This window comes from Loxodonta africana, chromosome 2 (assembly GCF_030014295.1).
Source record: "Loxodonta africana isolate mLoxAfr1 chromosome 2, mLoxAfr1.hap2, whole genome shotgun sequence".
Taxonomy (NCBI): Eukaryota; Metazoa; Chordata; class Mammalia; order Proboscidea; family Elephantidae; genus Loxodonta; species Loxodonta africana.
Window position 1 is genome coordinate 164,452,926 of NC_087343.1, and position 26,355 is coordinate 164,479,280.

General features: G+C 48.6%; 1 protein-coding gene across 3 annotated transcripts in view; it reads left to right on the forward strand.

Annotated features, from left to right (window-relative positions):
• The window catches only part of PPARGC1B (PPARG coactivator 1 beta), a 155,862-nt gene that overhangs the window by 79,650 nt on the left and 49,857 nt on the right, over positions 1-26,355 (forward strand). For all 3 annotated transcript variants that reach the window (XM_064278095.1, XM_064278089.1, XM_023550585.2), the window contains exons 2-5: positions 9,800-9,973; positions 17,926-18,153; positions 22,325-22,426; positions 24,413-25,556. In XM_064278095.1, the coding sequence (XP_064134165.1) occupies positions 9,800-9,973; positions 17,926-18,153; positions 22,325-22,426; positions 24,413-25,556 (1,648 nt within the window). The remainder of the gene's footprint in view (positions 1-9,799; positions 9,974-17,925; positions 18,154-22,324; positions 22,427-24,412; positions 25,557-26,355) is intronic.

The window sequence follows — 26,355 nt, forward strand, 5'->3', positions numbered from 1 at the left end:
GACCCTGCAAGTAACAGAAACCCTCCTACCTCTTCCCCCCTCCCCCAAATGACAAGAAGTTCAACAAATTACGAGTCGAATTCTCTCTCACTTTCTGAGGTAGATGTCCCAGGACCGATTTAGAGCATTGCAGCGCCAGGAACGCTAGCCTCCTTCATCCTATTGGCTACCACGCAAAGCTTCCTTCCCAAGGTCACTGGTAACTCCTTCCCAGTTGACTGGGTCAGGCCAGGCCTTGTAGCCTGGACCGGGCACCAGACTTTGTCTTGCTCTCTGGGCTAGAGAACCCACTCTTGCCAGACCTGGTGACCTTCTGTTGGGTCACCGTATACTAAGCCCTGACCAGGCAACTGCTTGGCTGGGGCTTGGGGCCCAGCTCTGAAGGTCTGAACATCACTGAGATTGTGCTCTGCAAGCCCAGGGCCAGATGTTTCCACATAGATAGGGCCTTGAATGCCAGGGTGAGGTGTTCGGCCTTGAGTGTTTTAGTGAGAGAACTTTTCAGTGGTGTTCTGTAATTTTAGGCTGATCTTTCACTGGGCCCAAAGCCCCTCCACTTTGTCTATTTATTAATTATTTTTTAATTGTGATAAAAATATATATAACAAAACATTTGCCGTTTCAGTGTTTTTTACATGTATGGTTCAGTGACATTAATTACATTCATCATGCTGTACAATCATTGCCACTACCCATTTCCAAATTTTTCCAGTACCTTTAACAGAAACTCAGAGCCCTGGTGGCGCCGTGGTTAAGAGCTTCACTGCTAACCAAAAGGTCAGCAATTCGAGTCCATCAGCCGCTCCTTCGATACCCTATGGGGCAGTTCTACTCTCTCCTCACCATGAATTGGAATCGACTCCATGGCAACAGGGTTTCTTTTTCTTTAACAGAAACTCAGTGTCCCCTAAGTGATACTTTTCCCCTTTCTCCTACCTCCCACCTCTGGTAACGACTAATAAATTTTTGTCTCTATGTATTTGCCGGTTCTGGATATTTCATATAAGTGAGATCATACAGTATTTGTCCTTTTTTGACTGACTTGTTTCACTCAGCATATTTTCAAGGTCCACCCATGTGGTAGCATGTATCAGGACTTGATTTCTCTTTATGGCTGAGTAATATTCCATTGTATGTCTGTACTGTATTTGGTGTATCCATTCTTCTGTTGAGGGACATTAGGCTGTTGCCGCCTTTTCACTAGTATGAAGAGTGCTGCTGCGATAAACATTGGTGTAGAGGTATCTCTCTTCATTTCTACTTTTTCTGCAGCTTAGCTTTGTGTTTGTGGCTTCTCAGTCTTATTTCAGATGAGGCTACAAGTGTTTCTATGGGGACTAAGAGCAGTTATTCTTCCTACTATTCTCCTAGAAGCCTCCTTAGGAGTTTTATACTAATTTGGAAAAGATTGGGAAATGGGATTTTTTTTTTTTTTTTTAATGTTAGAGAGATGAATTAGTCAGGACATTTCCCACTGATAGGTGACAGAAACTCCAACTGGCACATAATCTAGAAAGGGAATTTATTAGCTCACAAACTGCAGAGTGCAGAATAGACTGGCTTCAGGCACAGCTGGATCTAAGCGTTTAAATTATTTTATCGGGAATCCATCTCTCTCCATTGCTTGGCTCTGCATTTCCTGAGCTGGCTTCATTTGCAGGCAGACTTTTCCTAAGTGGAGAGAATGATGGCCACCAGCCTCTCCAGAGTTAAATTTGACCGGCGGAGCGCCCCCATCCAGCAAATTCTTGGTGTTCACGCCGACCCACCCTGAACTGGTTGACCAGTTGTTGTGGCTCCTGGATGAAGCAAGTTAATTGGCCAGGCTGTGCTCCCCTCTGGGGTCCTGGACCACCTGGGTGTAGGAGAGGAGTGGCATCCCCAAGGGAAGATCCCCAAAGGAAGAGGCATGAGTGAGAGGCAAGCCAAGTAACAGATGTAGGATGAGAAGAGAAGAAAACATCTGTAAAATGAAATGGCTTTGTGGGAACCTCATGTGTACTTACCTCACTTCCTGCCTAGAAGGCAAATGGAGATGTAGAAGCATAAGTGTAGACCGGGAGTTCTGAGTGATTCGTAGCAGCTGCTTAAATTAAGCTCCGTGTTGAGAAGACTTGAGGCTCATCAGGAAGTAGAGTGGTGGCCTCTGCCATGGTTAGAGAGGAGGGAAGGTAATTATGACCAACCTTAGTGCCATGTACCTGCCATCCGAGCAGATCTCGTGGCAGGTCTGGGCATTCCTGACAGCAGTTTAAAAGGGAAAACTTTTGTTTCAGACTGTCAAGTACAACTTCTTCTGAGAGGAGGAGGTGCCAAGCTGGGGTAGAGCAGTATTTAGGTGCTCAAGGTGGCGGTGGCAGGAGGAAAGTCTGGCCTGGGTGGTGGCCCTGACCCTCCATCATCCCAGGCAGGCCCAGAGAGAGAGAGTGTGGCTGGGTTGGCAGGACACGATGTTTCTAACAACAGAAACCAGGAGCCATGATAGCACTGGGATCGAGTGGCTGGTCAAGGTTGAGGGAAAACAGGCTTGGGAGACCCCGCGTGTTTAGGACTGAGGATATGGGTCAGAAGCCAAGCTCAGAAGCTTTGGCCTTCCCAAAAAACAGTTGCTGTTGTGTTGACTCTTAGCTATAGTGGCCCACGTATGTCAGAGTAGAACTGTGCTCCAAACAATTTTCGGTGGCTAATTTTTTCGAAGTACATGACGAAGCCTTTATTCCGAGGTGCCTCTAGATGGACTTGAATCTTTTTGCTAACACCCAGGCACATTAACTATTCGCACCACCCTAGGATTCTTACAGCCTTAGTTTTCCCATCAGTCTAATGGGGGCACTAATCACTGACTACCTCCTGCATCTCGGAAAGGTGCCAATGAAACTAGTAGGGAATATCCCTTGGGAACCATGAAGTGCTACACCCTTGACCACCATTCATGAGCCTGACATGTGCGAGGCACCCAACTTATGTTACTTTATCTTTACAAGAACACCGTGAGTTAGGGTCCTTTTATTAGCCCCATTTTTTTAATAAAACTGAGGCTCCAAAAGTTACATCCTTACCCCAAAGAATTAGTGTTAGTGGCAAAACCAGGGCCTAACCCTTCTGTCCCCCTCATCCAGGCCTCTTCCCATTTCAAGACAGTCCTCTCTGCACCTTTGTCTCCCTCTCAGTAGATTCATTCATTAATTCAATCTTTCACGTCTTCAGTATATCCCAAATTCTACCTAATCTTTCCCCAAAGTCGACGCAAACACAGCATCTCAGAAACTATGTAAGTACAGAATTTTACCAAATGCATGAACAGGAAAGCCCCATAAAGTCTGTCTAGTTTTGTGTTCTCTGTTACAGAGGGACATATGAGAACCAGGAGGGAAGGTGACCCACTGAAGAACACATAGCAACTACTGGACGGGCCCAGAGTCCAAGCTCTATCCCATCATGCCCCCACCCCCTCCACTTCCATCCACTCAGTAACTCTGAGAATCTGCCCTGGGCCAGGCATTAAGCTAGGTGATTTGCTGATTGTACCCGGGAAAGTGGAGCCACCAATTTTTCCTGAAGATGCATTCTTTCTTAAGCAGAGAATCGATTTCCAACCAGATACACAGGCTTCCAATGAAGCCACTTAGGTGAGTCTGGACGAAACCCCATTAATCCACTGCCAGAGACATTTATCTCCCTGGCTGTGGACAGCCACAGCCTTGCAGAGAAGGGCTGTGTGTGCTGGTGCTAGGGGAGTGGGTGCCATAGGCAGGGCAACAGAGGGTGGGCTGGTGGTGGGATGTGAGCAGATGTGTGGCGAGGGCCTGGAGGAGGCTTGTCCACACGCAGCCAGGTGCACGGCGCAGCATGTTCAGCCTCACCCCTGTCCTTGTTCAGCCACCAACTTCCCATGTAACTTGGGCCTTTCCCAGCCCTTGTCTGAGCTCCATGTCTCCATCTTTAAGTGAGATGACCGGAATAAGCGGTCTTGGGTGTTCCTTCCCACTTTAAGAAGCAGAATGATGGATGAAGGTTAAGAGCAAAGGTTTTGTAGGGAGAGAGTGAGACTTGGGTTTGAATCCAGCTCCACCTTTCTGGGACTCTGTGCAAGTGACTCAGTCAAGTTGCGTTTCCTGGTTGCTAACATGGAGACAGTACTGCCTAGTCCGCAGGGTTGTTTTAGGAATCTAGTTCTTTTTTTTTAATTGCCGTCAAGTCGACTCTGACTCACCGCAACCCCACATGTAGAAGTCTGTTCCATAGGGTTTTCAATGGCTGATTTCCTTTTGGAAGTAGATCTCCAGGCCTTTCTTCCAAGGTGCCTCTGGGTGAACTCAAAGACCCAACCTTTTGGCTAGTAGCCAAGCGTGTTAACTGTTTGTACCACCCATGGGCTACAAGAATCTAATGAGAGGATGCATATAAGGCACTTAGCATGGTCCCTGGCATATAGTAAGTGCTCAGTAAGTGGTGGCTATTAGTTCTGTGGTGTGACTTCCTGGCTCCATTGGTGGGGCCTAAGGAAGGAGGCTGGTACAGAACAAGAAGGCCTCAATTCAGACCTTTCAAAGAGAACTGGGTCACCTGCAACACTCCCTCAAAAGCCTGTCTAAATATGGAGACGGCCAGAGAAATGAGTATTAATGCACTGCCTAATGGTTTTTAGCGAGAAAATGGTCTTAGGCCTAATTGACAAGGCCATGAGGCCGAGGTTTCTTTATTTTTATGTCTTGGATACGCTCTGAGTATGTCAGGCTGCTATAGGTAATCAATAAGCGTAATAGTCATGGCCATTTTATGGGTGTTTAGTAAAGGAGGTGGCATGGTTTTGTGGGCAGGACACTCACTAGATGACCCTGGACAAATCCACTACTGTCCTTGGGCCTCAGCTTCTACACCTATGAAGTGAAGGAGGTAGACCCACTAGATCGGGAGTTCTTAAGCTGGGTCTAGGAAGGCCTAGAAATAAAGTACGAATTTCCTGTGCACACATGCATTTTGGTGGCAAGTGTCCATAGGCATATCTCTGGTTCTTGAAGGGGCCTTTTACCCCCAAATTGCCCACAGTGACTCATCTGGGTGACCTCTCAGGGCTGCTGGGTCCTGGGTAGCCTGGGACTCTGAGACTCTGATTTAAACGTTACTTCTAAGCCCCAAGAAGCAAGTCCTACAGAGGTGGCTCAGAGCACGAGTAATGGCTCAGGAACATGTGGGAAGAGCTCCCAGAGAGCTGATCACCAGGGACCTTGCAGGCCAGGGAGGCCCCAGCTGCCCAGCACCCTGTGTCTCTGCTTTTGGGCCCCCCACCCCGCCACTTCTCAGGACCCTGGTGGTATCAGAGCAGATGTCCCCAGCCCCGCCATCGCCCCTCTCCTGGGTGGCTACAACTGCCTAACTTCATCTCCCTGCTTCTGTGCTCCTACCCCATCACACTTGGAGTAAAATCCAAACCCTTTGGAATCCCTACCTGATCTAGCTTCCACTTACCCCTCTGATGTTATCTGATCCCACCCCGGCACTCCCCAAACTGCAGCCTCACTGACCTCTGGTGGGTGCCTTGAATGTTCTAGGATTGGGTCTTGGCCTTCGCGGGTCCCTCTGCCTAGAACGCTCTTTCCCGCCTCTTTGCTCACCTAACTTTTCCTCCTTTGGGTCTCGACTTAGGTGTTAGCTCCTCCAGGAAGCCTTTCTTGACACCCCCTTTTAAGATAGGTCCCCTTTGTTGTCCTCTACCAGTGCGCTGGTGTCTTGGTTATCTAATGCTGCTATAAAAGAAATACCACAAGTGGGTAGCTTTACTAAAGCAAAATTTATTCTCTCACAGTCTGGGAGGCTAGAAGTCCAAATTCAGGGCACCAGCTACAGGGAAAGTCTGTCTCTGTGGGCTCTGGGGGAAGTCCCTTGTTATCAATCTTCCCCTGGTCAAGGAGCTTCTCAGCACAGGACCCTGGGTCCAAAGGACAAGCTATGCTCCCGGTGCTTCTTGCTTGGTGATATGAGGTCCCCATGTCTCTCTGCTCACTTCTCTCTTTTATATCTCAAAGGAGACTGGCTCAAGACACAACCCAATCTGGTAGATTGAGTCCTGCCTCATTAACCAACTGCCCATAATCCCATCTCATCGACATCATAGAAAATTTACAACACACAGGAAAATCACATCAGATGACATAATGGTGGACAATCTCACAATACTGGGAATCATAGACTAGCCACATTGATACATATTTTGCGGGGGGGACACAATTCAATCCATGACAGCTGGTGTGTTTCCTTCATAGCATCAACACAATGTGTAATGAAAGACTAATGCATTTTCTTACTTGTTGGTTTGCTTCCCCCATTATGATGTCAAATCACAGAAGAAGGGACTGTATATCAGCACCTATCACTGTGCTGGCTCATAGTAATGTGCTTGAATGTGCTCACTAGAAAGGCTAAAATTAAAATGACTGACAATGCCAAGTGTTGGTGAGGACGTGGAGCGAGCGAAACTTATATGGCTGATGGGAGTGGTATAAAATGGCACATCCACTTTGGAGAGCAATTTTGTACTTTATATAAACTTACACACACACTTATTAGATGACCTAGGAATTCTGCTCCTAGGTATTTATCCAACAACAACAGCAACAACAAAACCCAAAATCCATTGCTGTGGAGGTGATTCCAACCCATGGCAACCCCATAGGATTTTCTTGGGTGTAATCTTTATGGAAGCAGATCGCCAGACCTTTCTTCCGTGGTGCTCCTGGGTGGGTTCTAACCACCAACCTTTAGGTTAGTAGTTGAGTGTAAACCATTTGTACCACCCAGGGACCAAAGCATGTGTCTACACAAAGACTTACACATGAATAGCGTAGACTTACTCATAATCACCAAAAACTATTAACAAACCAATTGTCCATTTAGAACAGGCAAAAACAGCTGTATCCCCACAGTCTGATTGGACAGGAAGGCGAAAAAAGCTCCCAAGAGACAGCTGAGAGAATCCACCTGAGTGTTCCTTGGGGTGGTGGCAGGTGAGTAGTGGTGGTGAGCAATAGGGTATTGGGCATGTGGGGCTGAGAGAGAGAGATAACAGTCAGGGGCTTGGTTAGGGGATGGGGTTACCTTGGAGACCCAGAGCTTATGGCAGTGCCCGCATCTCTCTCACCTGCAGACTCCCCAACCAGGTTCAGAAGTGTGTTTATGGAAATCTTCTGCCTGACTCATGGCAGCCCCATGCACAATGGGATGAAACACTGCCTGGTCCTATGCCCATCCCCATGATCGGCTGCCATTAGGACTGTTGTGATTCATAGGGCTTTTGTTGCCAATTTTGAGAAGTAAATTACCAGGCCTTTCTTCCTGGTCTGTCTTAGTCCAGAAGCTCCACTGAAGCCTGCTCAACGTCATAGCAACATATCCAGGCCTCCATTGACAAATGGGTGGTAGCTGTGCATGACGTGCATTGGCCAGGAATCGAACCCAGGTCCCCTGCATGGAAGGCAAGAATTTGCACTGAACCATCAATGCTTCAGTCACAATTTAGAATCACATAATTTATCTGCGTGGTGATTTGTTTAATGTGGTGTTGCCCCTCCACGTGTTAGCTCCAAGAGGGCAGAGGTTTTGTCTGTGTCATGCCTGCACCCAGCACAGTGCCTTATCAGAGTACCTGGTGCTCAGTGTCTCTGGGCAGATGGAGGGCAGGTAACTGTGAGCAGGGGTAGTAGAGGACTATCCTTGGGGACAGAGACCGGGCCTAGCCTGGGAGTGGGGACCAGCCACTGAGAGAAATGCTGCATGCAGGATTCCTGCAAAACTCCAATTAAGACATTTGACCCAAATTTGGATAAAAGCCTTTTTCCTGTGTCAAGTTGAGCTAATAATATACATTTATTCATAATTTATGAGGCCTAGTAAGTGGGAACAATTAAGGAAAAGGCCTGGGCAAAATCTATTTCTTTTGTGTCACATAAGCCTTTTTTTTTTTTTTTTTTTTTGTTCTCTAAGGCAGTTTTCACCAGGGCTTCAAAGTGGTTCCTTCAGGTCAGAGCTCCTGCTGAGAATTTGCATTCCCACCCCAGATATACTGAATCTGAATCTACGTTTTAACAAGATCGTCTGGTGCTTCTTATGTATAATAAATTTTGAGACCCACTGCTCTACTAGTGGTTCTCAGAATTGGTCCCTAACCAGCAGCGTTAGCATTGCCTGGGGATTTGTTAGAAATGCGAATTCCCAGCAGGGGTTTTGAACCTGAATGAACAGGTTGGAAGCCCTGGTTTCCGCCCCTCTAAGGTCAACAGTTCAAATCCATGAGCTGCTTCTTGGAAACCCTATGGGGCAGTTCTACTCTGACCTGTAGGGTCGCTATGAGTCAGAATTGACTCGATGGCAACAGGTTTGGTGTTTTTGGTTTTTCTCTCATGAAGCACAGTTGTTCATTGTTGTTTGTTACCATTAGCTGACACTTATTGAGTACTAACTAAGCCAGGCTATCCCATTACCTACCCTTTTATGTAATCTTCACAGTGATCATACAAGGCCAAGATTGTTGTTCCCATTTCACAGATGAGACATTTGAGCCTCAGAGAGGTGAAGAAACTTGCCCAAGGTCTCACAGCTGGTGAGTGAGGATTATATATAATTCAGGTCTGCCAGAGCCCAGGGCTAACCTTTATTCTACAGTGGTCTGTTTCTGTGTCATCTTCCGAGCCCAGACTACCCCTGAAGATCTGCTGGGCAACGCTTCTGTTGGTGGCTGTTAAACTTGGGAGTTCAGAGTGAGACAGTGGTCACCTCTGAGTCAGTAGGTCTGAGGTGGGGCCTGAGAATTTGCATTTCTGACAAGTTCTCCAGTGATGCTGCTGGTCCTGGGACCTCACTTTGAGAACCACTGAATCAGATGATACTATTACCAGATTGCCCTAGGACTCCCTTCCACCTGGCCCACCCCCTCACTTTATCACCACTGTCAGGGGGATGTATAACCTTCCAGACCTTTTCCTGTGCATTTGCATATGTATTATTGTACATAGAGAAATGTGTAGTTTGATTTTGTTTCAGCGTCTTTACACGTGTCGGGTAAGGTTCTACATGCTGATATTCTACAAGTTGGTTTTTCATTGAGCATGTCTTGGAGAACATAGAGATCCGGCTCATTCTTTTCAAGAGTGCCACAGTATTCTGTGATATCCTGGACTTCAACTAAGATGTAGTTTTATTTACCCATAGCCTCACTGATCAGTGGTCCTCCACATTGTAGCCATTACAGATGGCACTTCAGTGAACATTCCTGGGAAATTCCTGAGAACATGGGCCAGTGCTTCTCCAGAGCATACTAACTGCTCAATAATGTCAGCAGTTATTATTGCCTTTTTTTTTTTAGTTGTTGTTTGATTATTAACGTAGAGGGATTGTTGCCTTCAAGAAACACCCTTTTAGGTGGAGGCAATTATGTAAAATAGTAGCTCTGTGTACAGCCTCTAGTAGACTTTTCAACAAAAGAGTTCTGGTGAGAGAAAAGAAGTACCATATGGCAGGGCTTTGAGGGATGTATAGGAGTGCAGAGGAAGAGAGAGAAAGTAATAGCAGGATTTGTATTACCAGGGCCTGGCTTAGCTCCTAGAACTTGGTAGACTCAACAATTGCAGCATGACTAAAGGGAAGAGGGGCAGGGCAGGCCTTTACATTTCTTGGTTGAGCTGCAAAATCAGACCTTGGCCAAGGGCAGCTGAGAATCCCTGCTCATAGCATTGTAATTGAGGGGTCCCTGTTGGGTCTAGCTATGCTCAGCTCCGACCTGCTTTCTTCCTTCCTGTCTCCTCAGGGTGGAGGGTCTGGGGAAGAGCAACTCTGCGCCGACTTTCCAGAGCTCGACCTCTCCCAGCTGGATGCCAGTGACTTCGACTCGGCCACCTGCTTCGGGGAGCTGCAATGGTGCCCAGAGAACTCCGAGACAGAACCCAGCCAGTACAGCCCCGATGACTCTGAGCTCTTCCAGGTATGTCCTCCACCATCTGCTCATGCAAAGAAGTCCCCTCACCCGCCAAACCTCTTTGGATCCTGGGTCTTGTCCTGGATCTGCGCCTCATTCTTTGTGATCTTGGGCAGCTTTTGCGCCCTTGCCAAGCCTCTATAAAGTGAGGGCTCGGAAGAACTGTGGTGTCTATGCCTTCTGGTCAGAGCTGAGCCCCGCTGCATGCCAAGCTGGGGTCTAAGTCCTCTATTCCCTGTATTGGATCATTGAATCATCATCACAACCCTGTGAGGCAGGTGATCACTTCCCCCATTGTACAGGGGAATATAAAATGGGGGAGAACAGAGGCTTGGTGAAGTTAAGTCATTTGCCTTCTCAGTAGCTGCATTGGATTCATCCCAGTCTGCCTGCCTCCTGAGCCAGACTTTATAACCATGACGACACCATAATTGGAATGACTCACATTTACTGAGCATCTGCTCTGTGCCAGGACCTTGTACGTATTAATGCATCTAATTCTCTCAACAACTCTCAGTGAGAAGTACCATTATCTCCAGTTTTCAGATGCAACCAGAGGTCTATTAAAAAGACGCAGAGCCTCTCGTGACCCTACGTCCCCCTATACCCAGGCCTTAGGCACACATGATGGTTGATATTTCCTTTCAGAAGGCCACTTGTGTGGAATAATATACTGCCTGGGCTTTGCTTCAGAGTAAAGCAAGCTCCGTGTGCACTTGTGTGCATGCATGTATGTGGCGGGGGGGAGCGGGGAGCAGGCATGGAAGGTAATAGATGAAATAAGATCAACCGTGTTGAAGCTGATAGCTGATGGGTACATGGAGATTCATTACTCTTTTCTTGAAATTTCTGCCCTGTGAAGATTGGGGGTAAAAGCCGTAGCTCCCCATGTCTACCTGGCAATGTTATAATAACAATAACATTGTTCTTATTGTTAGCTGCCATCGAGTTGTCCCCCAATTCACAGCGACACCAGGCACAATGGAGTAAAACGTTGCCCAGTCCTGTGCCATCCCCATAATCGATTGTGGATTGAACTGTTGTGATCTACAGAGTTTTCATTGGCTGTTTTTTGGAAGTAGATAGCCAGGCCTTTCTTCCTAGTTAGTCTTAGCCTGGAAACCGTGCTGATAACTGTTCAGCATAGCAGCATGCAGACCTCCACTGACAGGTAGTGGCTGCGCATGAGACACATTGGCCAGGAATCGAATCAGGTCTCCTGCATAGAAGCTGAACCACCACTACTTTCAAACAACAATTTGTTAGGTGCCATCGAGCTGGTTCTCACTCTTAGCGACCCTGTGTATGACAGAAGGAAACATTGCCCAGTCCTGCACCATCCTCACAATTGTTGCTGTGTTTGAGACCATTGTTGCAGCCACCGTGTCAAACCATCTCACTGAGGGTCTTCCTCTTTTTCGCTGACCCCCTACTTTACCAAGCATGATGTCCTTCTCCAGGGACTGATCCCTCCTGATAACATGTCCAAAGTAGGTGAGATGAAGTCTTGTCACCCTTGTTTCTAAGGAGCATTCTGGCTGTACTTCTTCCAAGACAGATTTGTTCATTCTTTTGGCCGTCATGGTACGTTCAGTATTCTTTGCCAACACCACAATTCAACAACTTACTGTGTACCAAATGCTGTGCTAGTGTTCCATGAGCACCATCTCATGTAGTCCTCCTGGTAGACTTTGTCACTCATTCTAGAAGTGTTTATTGAGCTGTCCCTGTGTGTCAGGCACTGTGTTCATCAGTGGACTTTACAGCCTAGAGAGGAAGACTTTCCTTAGCAATAAACACATAAACAGTGGTCACTCATGACAAGTGCACAGAAGGCCATGAACCTGGGGATGAGAAAAGAGCCTAAAGGCTGGTGGTCAGAGAAGACGTCTCTGAGGAGGAGACTTTCAGCTAGTAGTGGAAAGATGGGAAAGAGGCAACCACAGGAAGATCGAAGAGCAGGGGCGAGCATTCCTGCCAGAGGAGACAGTTAAGTGCAAAGCCATGAAGTGGGAAAGGCTTCATGTGCAGGAGAATCAGAAGGGCTAAAGAGTAGCAGCTTAGAGGAGGTGGGTGGGGGTCACCTTGTGGGCCATGGTAAGGAGTTTGGACTTTTCCTGAGACTCTTTTAACCTGTATGAAAAGTATTACTAACCCATTTTGCAGGTAAGGAAAATGAAGCTCCGAGAGGTTGAGTAAATTGCCAAAGGTCACACAGGCAGAACGGCAGGGGTGAAGACTCTAATATAGGAACCCAAACCCTTCACTACTACACCATACCCCTCAGCTAACCCTGTGAGGATTCAGAGAATGAGGGCAGCAGGCACAGTGGCAAGAGCACCGGACTAGGAGTTAGAGGACCGGGCTCTAGTTCTGGCTCCACCCAGGGACCTCCATTTCCTCCAGTAGGGAAGGTACCTACACTGTGCTGCTCCCTCCCTCATAGGGGGCCACCTTCCATAAAGTGCTTTGAGGTCAGAGAGAGGGGTTGAGATGCTACATGCTCCAGAGACCAATCCCCACCTAGACTGCTCAGGCCCCCAGCCTGCTCAGAGACTGGCCTAGACCCACCAGCAAGCCACTGTGGAGGTCCTACTAAAAAGCCAAAAACCAAACCCACTGCCATCGAGTCGATTCCGACTCATAGCGACCCTATAGGACAGAGTAGAACTACCCGATAGAGTTTCCAAGGAGTGCCTGGTGGATTCAAACTGCTGACCTCTTGGTTAGCAGCCGTAGCACTTAACCACTACGCCACCAGGGTTTCCGGAGGTCCTACTACATGCGTGAAATGGTTTCAGGCAGAAGCAAGCCTGGTGTGGACCCCGACCTTCCAGCCCTGCTCATTACACTCTGATTACACCCTGATGCACCCTCCATGCATATGGTTATTTGATTAGTGCCTCTCTTTCCCCCAAGACTGTAAACTCCATGGGCATGGGGACATGTCCACGTTGTTCATTATTGTATTCCCAAAGTGCCTGGCACTTTGTCAGGGCTTAATAAATTTTTATCAAATGAATAAATCCTTCATTGCGCAGCTCCTGTGTTGGCCCTTCCTAAGGCAGTTGTCGGTTACTTCCTTTCACGGGCTCCCATCATGTTTGTGTTTGTGTTATTACTTAGAGCCGTGTGTGTGTGTGTGTGTGTCTGTGTGTCTGTGTCTGTCTGTCCTTCACTTCAGACAGTGAGCTCCTTGAGGACAAAAAGACATTTTATTCATCCCTGGGGCCCTAGCACATTTTAAGGACTTAATTCCTACTTGTTGAGTGAAGGAACTGGTTATAATATTTTCTTTCCTGCCAAGGGCCAGACATGACCTGGTCCAAAACCTTGGGTTGGGATTCGAGGGTCGCAGGGACTGACCCTCCCTCTACCACCAGCTCGGACAGTCTCCTCATTTGGCCAGTGGGAATCATAGAGCCATTCTACCTACATCGCAGCCTTGTTGTAACAATAATGGTACATTGCTATGGAAACACACTGGGAGCGTGGAGAACCAGCCGCAGTGACAAAGATTGATGACTCTTTGGGGGCAAGGACATGGCCTTCAGTTGTATGTCCTTGTATGTCCGCAAGTCGTCAGGGCCAGGGGCACAACAGGCACTCAGAAAATATTTTTGGAGTGTACAGTTATTCGGTTGTTCTGCCACAATTTGCTGTGTGACCTCGGGCAAGTCATTCCCTTTGGTTGGGCCTCAGTTTCCCTATATAGGAATGAAGAAGGAACATGGACTGTATCAGTACTTCCTAATCCGTCATGTGTGTGGGCAGGGGGAGGGTATCACTGAGTCCTTTAGACCTGATGGAAGCTGTGGACCTCATCCCTGAAAAATGTGTAGATCCCCGCTTCCCTGGGTTTCCCAGGTCCATTTAAACCCCCTGAACAGGGAAGGATGTCTGAATGTTTTCCCAGCCCTGAGAGCCTAATTTCTGCGCTGTGACATTCCTTCAAGTCACTCTGGGCCCTCAGATTACTTGAAGGCTCCTTTCCTCCAGCTTGAGATCAGCTCAGCAAGGTTGGGGGTGGGGCTGAGTCTATTAATATTCCTTCCTCAGCTGATTAACTCTCCATTAATTTGCACTCCGTTGCCAAGCGGAGCAGAGAGAGTCGAGCTAATGGGCCTCAGGAAGAGGAGAGGGGCGGCTCTGCTCCCTTGTAATGTATTACCATAGGGTGCTGGGGCCAGCTGTGGGCAGGAGGGTACCTTCTTCCCATCCAGGGTTAAGGCCTGCCTGGCTCCTCTGAATCTGGAGCCACCCAGGGAAGAGTGCGAGGGGGCAAGGCCCTCTGTTAGCTATTTTTGTTTCTTCCCAGCCTGATGGACCCTTGGTATGGTCTCAAGAAGTGTTGCTCTGTAAGTCCTGGGTTCTAGTCCTTGATCCTACCTCTGGCTTGCTGGGCGATCTTGACAAGTCTCTTCCCTCCCTGGGGCTTCATTTTCCCCAGTCTGTAAAAGGAGACGTTTTCCTCCTGAGTGCCAGCTGCGATGGATTGGTAGTTGTTGCCTGGAGCAGTGTGTCAAGTCAAGAAAGATGGTGGCGCCGAAGGAGCAGGTGCCATGATTGATTAGTGATGCCTGCCATGAGCTAAGGAGCAGGAAGCAGTAGCACACGTGCCCTGAGTTTGGCATCCTTGGTTACTATGAGATCCCTAAGGGCCCTTCCTGCTTTGATATTTGTGATAACTCATATCTGGGCCATTTGCTACTCTCTCTGTGAAAGGGAATTCTCATTTCATCCAAGCCAGCCTTCCCTCTAGAATGTATTCTTTGAGACACTCCTCTCAGTCTCTCCCCATTGCCTAGAGGTGGTTGTTTTATTTATTCATTCTTCCATTCAACAAATCTGTTTGGGTGCCTCCATGCCCCAGGCTCTGAACTAGGACAGGAGCACTCTACAAAGCAGTTTGATCACCACTTCAAGATTTGGCCTTCACCTGACAGGGAACACAACAGAGAATCCCAGATGGAGCAGAAGAGTGGGGTGCAGACCTCAAATTCTAGTGAAAACACCAGACTTAATGGTCTGACTGAGACTGGAGGGACCCCAGAAGTCATGGCCCCCGGACTCTCTATTAGCCCAGAACTAAAACCATTCCTGAAGCCAACTCTTCAGACAAAGATTAGACTGGACTATGAGATATAAAGTGATATTGGTGAGGAGTGTGCTTCTTAGCTCAAGTAGACTCATGGCACTATGTGGGCAGCTCCTGTCTGGAGGCAAGATGAGAAGGCAGAAGGAGACAGGAGCTGGTTGAATGGACACAGGAAATACAGGGTAGAGAGAAGGAGTGTGGTGTTACATTGTAGGGAGAGCAGCTAGGGTCACATAACAATGTGTGTATAAGTTTTTGTATGAGAAACTGACTTGAATTGTAAACTTTCGCTTAAAGCACAATTAAAAAAAAAAAAAAAGATACGGCCTTCTTCATAACCTGGGAGGGAAGCTGGCCAGGGAAATGACTTGCTCAAGGTCACTCAGTCAGCGGTAGAGTCCCACATGGTCAGCCGCAAGAGTGGTCATTGAGCCCCCAGTTCCAGGATCTTAACTCCCATCGGGCTAGATAACTTGTTCTGGGAATGCAGGGTTAGGGGTTCTGGCCTGAGGGTTGAGGGAGCCTGTGAGTAGCCTAGGCAGCCAAGGGAGCCCCATTACACTCCAGAGTCAGTCAGTAGGTCCGGATTGGTCCTTGAGCTCCCGTCCCTGGGGCCTGGGTCAGGCCCACCCCTAAACTTCTTCTGACCTTCCTTTTATTCTTAGCACTGTTCCAAAAATTACAAACACGTTTGTTCTTCTCTCCCGGAGTCCCCCCCTTCGAATTACTCAGCTGCCGCTCCGGCTGCAAGGCCCGGAACAGATTTAGTGCGGCCAAAAGGCAGTCACGAGATGCATATTTCAGATGAACTTCCTGAAGAAAGGATAACAGCCTGACCTGGGATGGGAACGAGTGCTGGGGAGGCGTCATGTGACAGAAAGTGCCTTCTGCCAGAATGGGCCCAAGAGCTGGGGTTTACTAAATGAGGCGCTTGGGGCACCACGTAGAAGCCGTGTGATCTCTGGGCTCCAGGGCCATTGGGTGCAGGGGGTGGTGGGTTGGTGTTTGTGGTGGCTTGGGGGTGTATATATGGGTGGTGTGGGGGGTGCACGATGACCTTGGTTATAGATCTAAGACCATCAGGGAAGACAGAGCCTTGGTTCATCTGTGCATGGGTACACTTGGTACAAGTCCTGGCCCTGCCCTTTATTTGACCCTGCACAAGTTGCCGAACCTCCCTGTGCCTCAGTTTCCTCAACTGCAAAGTGGAGATTAGAATAGCATCTCCCTCACAGGGGTTGTGGTGAGGCTCCCTGAGGCAATATTTACAAAGCCCTCTTTCCATTCCTCTCCTCCTTCAAACTCTTGGCCCCAGGCCTTTGCACTGGGTTTTCCCTCTGCTTGGAACCGTTTCTCCTCAGCCCGTTGCCTGTTGCCTTCTCATCTTTCAGGCTTAAATTCCAGTATCAGCTGGTTAGAGAAGCCTCCTTTACTACCCTAAATAGCCTGCAAATCATCCTCACGTTCTTATTCTCCATGACAGCTCCCTTTTATTTTCTTCCCAGCCCTTCTCTCTGAAATGGTCTTATTTTTTCACCTGTTTACTCCCTTCTTCACTAGATTCTAAGCTCCATGAGGACAGGTGTGTATCAGACGTAGGATTCTGAATCAACAGTGCCCAGCACAAGACCGTGCACACAGTAGCCATTCAGTACATGTGTGTTAAGAGAACGAAGGGAAGAGAGGGGAGGGGGAGGGATTGCCACCACCACCACCATCATCAACATAGCAGGAATCATCATCGTAAGAGTAGCAGTAGTAGTAAAACCAAAAAAAAGCCAGGTGCTGTCAAATTGATTCTGACTCATGGCAACCTCTTGTGAATCAGAGTAGAACTGTGCTCCATTGGGTCTTCAATGGCTGATTTTTTGGAAGTAGATTGCCAGGCCTTTCTTCTGAGGTACCTCTGGGTAGACCCGAACCTTCAACCTTTTGGTTAGCAGCCAAACATGTTAGCCAATTTTACCACCCAGGGACTACCAAATAGTAGTAGAAATGAGTGCTTATTGGGTAAAAAAAAAGACACTATTTCCTAAACATTTTACATATATTAGCTCGGCAACAGGTTTAGGTTTTTATGAGTCAGAATCGACTTGATGGTAATGGTTATAACCTTATGGGGTGTAGATACTGCTATTATTCCATTTGACAGATGAGAAAACTAAGTAATATCTAAAAACTCAGAGTTGGTAAGTGCCCGAGCTGAGATTCAACCCTAGGCTTCAGAACCCAAGCTGCTGACTACTACGTGAACTACCTCTCCATGAGTGAATGGGGCAAGTAGGGCCGGGGCGCCACAGGGAATGGTAGCGGTTTTATCACTGCTGTGTTTATCACTACCATGGTTGAACCCTGAAGCTTCTGACCTCCATACTGCCTGGGTCTGGGTGGGGTCAAACGGGCTGGGGCCTGCAACAGGATGCTGTTGTGGAGTAGACCAGCCTCAGGTGGCCAAAGTGCTGTGTCCAAGGAGCTGGCTGTTGTCCTTGGCGGAAGAGTAGGCATCACTTAGGAAGACAGCCCTGTGCCCGAGGTCACAGCCTGATGAGTAACAGAGCTAACACTAGGCTTCCAGGGAAAGACCCTCTCCATTATCATCTGCTTCCAGCTTGTAAATGAGGCGCTCAGGGCATCACCCCGAAGCAGTGTGATCTAGAGTTCTGTGGTCCTTGGAGCTGATACCACATTTACTGGACATCTGCTATCCCAGGGGTACAGAGCAGATCTGGGGCAGTGGTACGTTGGCAGGAGGGCAATGGTGGGCAGCTGCGTGTGCAAAACTGGTTTCCACCCTGAGATGGCTAAGTCCACGGTGCTGGCTAACCATCTCTCCCTTTCCACCTTTTCTGTCCACCCACAGTCCTCACTTCAGATCATTGACAGTGAGAATGAGGCCTTCCTGGCAGCACTCACCAAGACCCTGGACGACATCCCTGAAGATGACGTGAGCCTGGCCGCCTTCCCGGCCCTGGACGATGACGACACACCCTCCTGTGCCTCAGCCTCGCCTGCCCCCTCGTCAGCGCCCCCCAGCCCCTCCCTGGAGACGCCCCCAGCCCCAGCCCCTGAGGGGGATGAGCTGTCCCTGGTAAGAATCTCTTTCCAGCTGCTGGAGTGGTGGTGGTGGCCTAGGGTTTTGTGTCTGGTTATAGGGGTGGTAGGTGCAGAGCAATCAGCCCCAGCCCCCTAGGGGTCCCTGTGTGTTACTGGCAACCTGGTTCACAGCAGAGATCCTGGGTCTCTCCTTTCACACCTGTAAAGCTGGATGAACTACAGAGAGCTTTTACCTGGATTCTGTAGGCCCTTTGGGATGGCGTGGGTCAACCTTTGGTCTGTGTTAAACCCTTGAAATTACATGGAAACATTTTTTTCTAAAGATTATACACCCATGTGGCAAAAATCAAGAAGCAGCTGTGGACAGTAAAAAGCAAAACCTCCTTGCCGCTTTGCCATTGCTTTTTCCTTCCCGGGAGGTAGCCAGTGGTTGCTGATCTGTTAATGTGACTTTCCTATTACACTTTTTTTTTTTTTTTTAACTGCGAATGGGAGCCTACGTTATACACTGTTCTGTACCTCGCTTTTCTCAGTTTCCTGTGTCTTGGAAACTCTTCCAGATGAGCCTGTATAGCTCTGTTTTATCCTTTTTGTTGTCTGTGTAGTATTTCTTTGTAAGGATGTACCATAATTCATTTAGCAGTCCCTGTTGATGGGTATTTGTTGTTTCAACTGCTCCATTGTCCCACACAAGTAAGTGAACAAATTCCTAGAAATGGGATCCTTGGGTCTACAGATATGTGAACTTTCAGTTCAGGCACATGCTTCCAGAGTGCTCTCCTGAGAGGTCGTACTGGCTTACAATCCAACCAGCAAAGAAGTTCAATGCTGTCTGTACCTTTGTATGTGGAACGTGGAAATGTGTGTGTGGAATCGCAGTTTTCTGGGGAGAGGTCTCGGCTTTTCTCAGATTCTCAAAAGGGTCTGTACCCCTAAAGTTGCTGAGAGCAGTTGCCGTCTACCCCGAGGCGAGACATCGTGGGGTAAGAAGTCTAGGCTTCGCTCAGTCTGTCTTGGGCTCTTCAGCTTGGAGCTCCTTGGGGCTGGCAGGACTTAGCTAGAAAATCAGCCTGCTGGAGCTGAGAGGGCTCTTAGGTCATGAAGAGTTTGGGCCGGAAAGGCTCTTAGTGACTATCAATTTTCGGGAAACTGAGTCCCAGAGTAGAGAGAGACTCTCCCATGGTCACTCAGGGAGTCAGTGTACCAACCCAGACTAAAACCCAGGTATTCTGGTTCCTGGTTCAGGACCCTTTTCCTTGTTTCCTACTGCCCTCAAGCTTTCTAAAGCAGTGTGAAACAAATATTTATTAAGCACCTACTGTATGCTGGGCACAAAAATGTGTTCATTCCCATATTATTGCTCCTGCTTCCCTTCAGACTGGAATCAGCCAGCCTGATCTCAGCCCCACCAATTAGCAATTGTATGTTCCTAGCAGTTAGGCCCGGATTGTAACCTCTGTTTGCCTCAGCTTCCTGATCTATAAGGTGGGGTTAGTAATAGTGCCCATCTCAAAGGATGTTAGGAGGATTACAGCATGTAAAGCACTTACTACAGTGCCTGGCACATAGAAGTTGCTCAATAAATGCCAGCTAAATAATAGCACTGGTACTGCCATTAGCAGTCGTATCAACAATAATTCTCAGTGCTGTTTCTGCATGGGGCCTATAGAGAGAGACCAAACCTTGGAGAGGCAAAGAGCGACCCCTACTGGTGAAATGTTATTTCTCTCCCATGCCTAAGACTGCCTTCATTCATTCCACACACATTTATTGAGCACCTGTGTTCCAGGCCCTGGTGGTGCAGTGGCTAAGAGCTCAGTTGCTAACCAAAAGATCGGCAGTTTGAATCCACCAGCCTCTCCTTGGAAACCTGTGGGGCAGTTCTACTGTGTCCTATAGGGTTGCTATGAGTTGGAATGGGTTTGGTTTGGTTTTTGTGTTTCAGGCAGGGGTTCAAACCTCTGCTGATAATTTGCATTTCTAACAAGTTCTCTGCTGAGAATCTGCATTTCTACCCCAGATATACTGAATCAGAATCTACATTTTAACCAAATCCCCAGCTGATTCTTATGTATAATTTCCTGAGAAATTGTTAGAAATGCAAATTCTCAGCAGGGGTTGAAACTGGAACAAACTGGTTGAAGTCCTGGTTTCAGGAACAGGGCAAACAGACTCACCATGTAGATTCCTGGCATACTGACAGAGTTCTAGAAAGGCTCTGAGAAGTTATCTAGTCCCTAAATTTTTAATCTGGACCCGTGGACATCTGTGCATTTTTCTGAAATCTGCAGCTTTTATCCTATTCTTGGAAGAATTCCTAAAAAAAAAAGTTTAGATCCATTCATTTAGTCAACTTGCTCTGCATTTTACCAATGGGGAAATCAAGGCTCAGAGAGTGGGAAAGGACTTGGTCAAGGCCTCACAGTGAGTTGGGGCTGAGCTGGGGCCAGAGCTAGGTCTCCTTTCTCCAGTCCAAGGATCGTTCCCTCTCCAAAGTCAGAACCACAGCCACCTGGGGCTGTAGGGGGAAAATCCTAGCTCCTAGGGAGAGTGTGGAGTGACCTTTTTTCTAGTTCCTGGGCCTTTGGCACTCCTTGCTGGGGAGATTTGGGGTGGTACATCCCCCAAGGAAACACTTGGTGCTGTAGTAAAACCCATCATGTTTCTCGTCTTGTTCTCACCCTTGGCTATGGTAGGATCGCAATGCCAGTGGACCTTCCACGTGTGCTCAGCTTCTGCTCCCTCAGCTTGGAGACCCTCTGTGTGCACCTGCCCTCAGAGGCAGAGGCAGCCCAGCTATATAGTGACAAGCTTGCCCCTGACATGTCATGTGTGTGCTTTGACGAGTCTCTCTCCTCTCTGGGCCTCGGTTTCTATACCTTCATATAAAAATGTTCAGTTAGATAAATAACGTTTTTTTTTTTTTAACAAGGTCACTTTATTCTTTTTCTATTAGAAACTCAGTAGAATCTAATAATAGTCTTAATACCAAAAAAAAAAAAAAAGCCAAACTCATTGCTATTGAGTCAATTCCAACTCACAGCGGCCCAATAGGACAGAGTAGAACCACCCCATAGGGTTTTCAAGAAGTGCCTGGTGGATTTGAACTGCCAGCCTTTTAGTTAGCAGCCGAACTCTTAACCAGTGCATCACCAGAGCTCCAATAGTCTTAATAGTTTCTATAAAAATGTGAAAAGCCAGGCAAGCTTCCCTTTGTGTAAAAATACCTGGGCGGGTTGGAGAGGATATATACATATATGTCCTTGTGTAATCAAAGCCCATCTTGTGTTAGGTTCACAAGAAAGGGGGTAACAGTGGATGCCTCTGGGAGAGAGAAAGAATATCTGGGCTGGGAGGGAGACTTGCTTTTAATTGTCCAACCTTTAGTATTTGCAGTAGAGTGTTTTTTTTTTAAAACCACTATTTTCAATCATTACTTTTAAAATTTAAGATGTTAATTTTTAAGGTAGTATCAGGGGTTTGAACCAGAATGAACCAGTTTGAAACCCTGCAGCCAGAGTACATGGTCAACAGCACTGTGGGGAGAAGCCTGGGCACAGAGCTGGTCCCAGGACTGCCACACCCTGACCCTGGTCACCAAAGGACCACAGGAAGAACACAGGGAGGGCATTGAATAACTTAGGATAATGTTCCCAACATGTTGAGGGCAGAAGAGAGATTGTCTAATGTCCCAAACCCTAGTATCCCAATACAATGTAAATCCTTTTCGGAATTAATAGCAAGAGAACACCTGTGACTTGGAGAAACCTAACCAGGTCTTAGGTAAGGTCTGTCCTTTCTACTTGTTAAAATATTATGTATATAATTTATTGGAATGCTTGGCACATACTTGTGGTACAGTAAAACCTGCAAAAGCCGGAACCTGTGTAAGACAGAAACCTGCCAGAGACAGCAAACTCAAATATTTTCCACTAATAGAAAACAAAAAAAAGTGGTAAGATTGCACTCTGTCAAAGGTGGAAAACTCATGAGACAGTTCTGGCTCTCACAGATTTCACCATACATATACACACATACAAAGTCTGGAAGGTTGGGTACCAAAATGATTCTTTGATGTGGGATTCTACCTGATTTCCCTTTTGCTTATTCATGTCACCCAGGGGTTCGAACCAGAACAAGCTGGTTGGAAGCCCTATCTGGCTGTGGGTCAGCCTGAGCTCCTCTCCTCTTTGCTTCTCCTTCAGCTGCAGAAGCTGCTCCTTGCCACAAGCTCTGATATCCAGAAGGAAGGGAACACATGGCGGCAGGCAGGCCCCAGGTCCAAAAGCCAGCGGCCTTGTGTCAAGGTATTTCTTCACCTGCCCAAAAATCTGCCCTGGGGCCCCAGGTAGCTTCTGAGAGCTGCAGCCTTCAGCTGTTGTTAACATCAAGTTCTTCAGTCGGCTTCCAGCGTCTCTTCTTGTTCCTCATACACCCCTTGTAGTTGATGTAATGGGCATTCCTTCTTCAGGCCCAGCCCAGTTTGGGGTTCTAGAATGATCTTTGGACTTCCCATATACTTTTAAATTTTTTGGCCGAGAGTCTTCTGTATGTCAGGCACGGTGGTAGATGTTGTGTTCAAGCAGGGACAAGGAAAATGTGGTCTGCCCTCATGGGGCTTATATTCTAGTGGGGGTTACAGACCGAAATGTAAAAACATTTAAAAGATGATTAACTGACTAGGGTAAGGGGCTGGAAAGTGAGCAGGGCTGGGAGGGTGGGAGATGGCCTGATCAGGGAGGTGTCCCAGAGGAGGTGACCTACCAGCTGGGAGTGAGGGATGAGGAGGAGCCAGCCATCCCCCGGTGTAGGGAGTGAGGGGGGAGCATTCCTGGTGGAGAGTGGGTGCCTGGCGGGTTAGAGGAACAGAAAGAAGGCAGGTACTGGAGCTAGCAGGAAGGAGCACAAACCCAAGAAAGCAGGACCGAGATCATGGTAGGCTGCGGGGCCACAGTAAGGAATTTGGATTTCTGGGAGGCCATTGGAGGGTTTAAAGCTCTGTGGCGAATACCCAGGGTCAAAGCAAGTCCCTTTTACTGCCTTAGCCTCGGCCTTCCAAGGAGAGTTTTCACAAGGGGATCTCCAAGGGTTCCTGATACTCAGAGCCTACACTGAACCTGCTCCACCCATCCCTCTAGGAGATGGTGGCATACAATCACATACCCTCAAGTGTCAGAATGGGGGGTGGTTTGGCATCCAGGTCCCTCTTGGCTATGCCTCAGTGTAGAAGGCCCTCCCTTGCTGGGCTCTGTCCTGCTGGTCCTGGCTGACCCCCTGAAACACAGACCCCTTCCACCTTATAGGGTAGGCAGCACCTAAGCCCCTTTGTGAGGCCAGTGCTTTGCCCTCTGGGGGACCAGTAAGCTCCTCAGAGAGGTGAGGCACACTGGCAGCCACTCTAGCCCCAGCAGAGACACGGCTTGCGCTGGGAGAAAAGCCTCTGGGTGAGCAGGTGGGAAGAATAAAGCTGAGAGGGGCTGGCTGGAGCCAGATAGCAAATAGTCTAGAAAACCTGGCCAAGGAGCTTCCCCTTTATCCTGAGGGCTCTGGGAAGCTACAGGACAGTTTGGTTGGTTGTTTTTTTTGTTGGTTTGTTTTTAACAGCTTTATTGAGGTGCCATTTACATATCATAAAATTCACCTGTTTTTCGTAATGGGAGAGGGTGATAACTAATGGATACTTTTTTTTTTTTGAGGTGATGAAATGGTCTAAAACTGTGGTGATGGTTGCACACTATGTAAATTTACTAGTAACCATTGAATTGTACACTTTAAATGGATGAACTGTGTGGTATATGAGTTATATCCCAATAAAACTGTCACAAAAAGAATTTTTACCTGATTTAAAAATTCAAATCAGTGATTTTTAGTAAATTTACAGTTATGCAGCCATGACCATAGTCCTAGTTTATAACATTTCCATCATCCCAGAGAGATCCCTGGTGCCCCCATTTCCAGTTAATCCCTGTTCCCACCCGCAGCCCCAGGCAACCACTAATCTACTTTCTGGCTCTATCACCGAAGGGTGTGGGGCGGGCAGGATCAGGGCCTTGGCAGTGAATCCAGAAAGGTCTGCAGGGGCCGGATCCATGGCCGACAGGCCTGTTAGGAGGCTTGTCATCCCTTCATTCCTCATCGACTGAGCACCTACCAGGTGCCAGGCTCTGTGCCGGAGGCTGGGAATACAGTGAATGAAACCTGGTTATTCCGATGACCCAGTGGCTGCAGGGATGGGGCAGTGGGGAGGAACAGTATGGGGCCCTCTCCTGACTCTGGCCTCTTTCCCTCTCTAGATGGACAGCACCCAAGACAAGAAGACCCCCCTAACTCAGTCTCAGAGTCGGAGCTGTACAGAACTGCATAAGCACCTCACCTCAATGGTCTCCTGCCCCCAGGCTAAAGCCCACTCCCCGGAGAGGGGTCTGCAGCCACTACCCCCCCTGAGTCCCCGGCTCCCTGCCAGGGAGGATGAGGAGCCGGGTGAGGACTGCCCGAGCCACCAGTCAGCCCCAGCCTGTCCCCGGGACTCCCCAGCACCAGGCAGGGCAGGCCCCAGTGCCCAGCTTTCCCAGGAGAACATGCAGGCGATGGTGCAGCTGATTCGCTACATGCACACCTACTGCCTCCCCCAGAGGAAGCTGCCCCTACAGGCCCCAGAGCCCGCCCCCCAGCCCTGCAGCAGCCCCTCCAAGCAGGTCAGAGCCCGGCCCCAGTCCCGACACCCCTCCAAAGCATCCTGGGCTGAGTTCTCCATCCTGAGGGAACTTTTGGCACAAGATATCCTCTGTGATGTCAGCAAACCCTACCGCCTGGCCACGCCTGTCTACGCCTCGCTTACACCCCGGCCGAGGCACAGGCCCCCCAAGGACAGCCAGGCCTCCCCTGGCCACCCATCCCCGGTAGAGGAGGTAAGGATCGCAGCTTCACCCAAGAGCACAGGGCCCAGACCGAGCCTGCGTCCGCTGCGGCTGGAAGTGAAAGGAGGTGTCCACCGGTCTACCAGGCTGCAGCAGGAAGAGGAGGAAGATGAGGAGGAAGAAGAGGAAGAGGATGAGGAAGAAAAGGAAGAGGAGGAGGAGGAGTGGGGCAGGAAAAGGCCAGGCCGAAGCCTGCCATGGACCAAGCTGGGCAGGAAACTAGAGAGTTCTGTGTGCCCCGTGAGGCGTTCAAGGAGGCTGAACCCCAACCTGGGCCCCTGGATGACATTTACTGATGAATCCCTGGTCCCTGCAGAGCCGCAAGGTGCTCTGCCCTCACTGTGCCTGGCTCCCAAGGCCTACGACATGGAGGGGGAGCTGGGCAGCCCCACGGATGAGGACAGTGGCCAAGACCAGCAGCTCCTACGGGGACCCCAGATCCCAGCTCTGGAGAGCCCCTGCGAGAGTGGGTGTGGGGATACGGATGAGGACCCCGGCTGCCCGCGGCTCCCTTCTAGAGGTAGTCAGAGTTGGTGGCCTGCAAGAGAGGGGGCAGGGATGGGGTGTGGCATACCCCACTGGACAAGAGCCAGGAGTCCTGTGTTCAAGCATGCCCCATGTGTTGTGCTATATTGGGCAAGTCCCTTCCCCTCTCTGGCTCTCCAATCCCTTTCTGTACCCTGGGATAGTTGGAGAGCAGATTTTCAGGCTATGCCCATCCCTCTCTGAGTTTTGCCATCACACATGAGCCAGGTGCCATTAGATGAACAAGGAGCAAGATGGCTGCTTTCCTGGGGCTTATGTTTTAGTGGCAGACACAGGCAATAAAAAAGTAAACAAAAGAGGAAGATAATTACAAATTGTGATAAGTGCTATCAAGAAGTCTTACTGGGTGATGCGGCGACAAAAGGCGTGAGTCATAGATTCAGCTCGAGTCATAGATTCAGCTCCACAATGAAGTTGTTGTTCTTTGTTCATTTCCAAATATAAGAATGGTGATAATAATAGTGATGATGATGATGATGATGGTTATTTATTGTGCACTTGCTGTACCAGGCACTGGTCTAAGATTTAGCAGGTTACCTTCATTGACTCCCCACAACAAGCCTACGTGATAAATCGCGTTACTCCTGTTTTAAGATGAAGAAACTGAGGCACAGAGATATTTCAAAATCAGCCCAGCTAGTTAGTCCTGCATCTGTCTGATTAGTGGCAGAGCCAGGATTCAAACCCACAACTGCTGGACTTTGGAGCTGGAGCTCTTCACACTGTGCTGCATTGTTTGGCCAGCAGGGGTCGCCTTCATACCCGACCTGCTC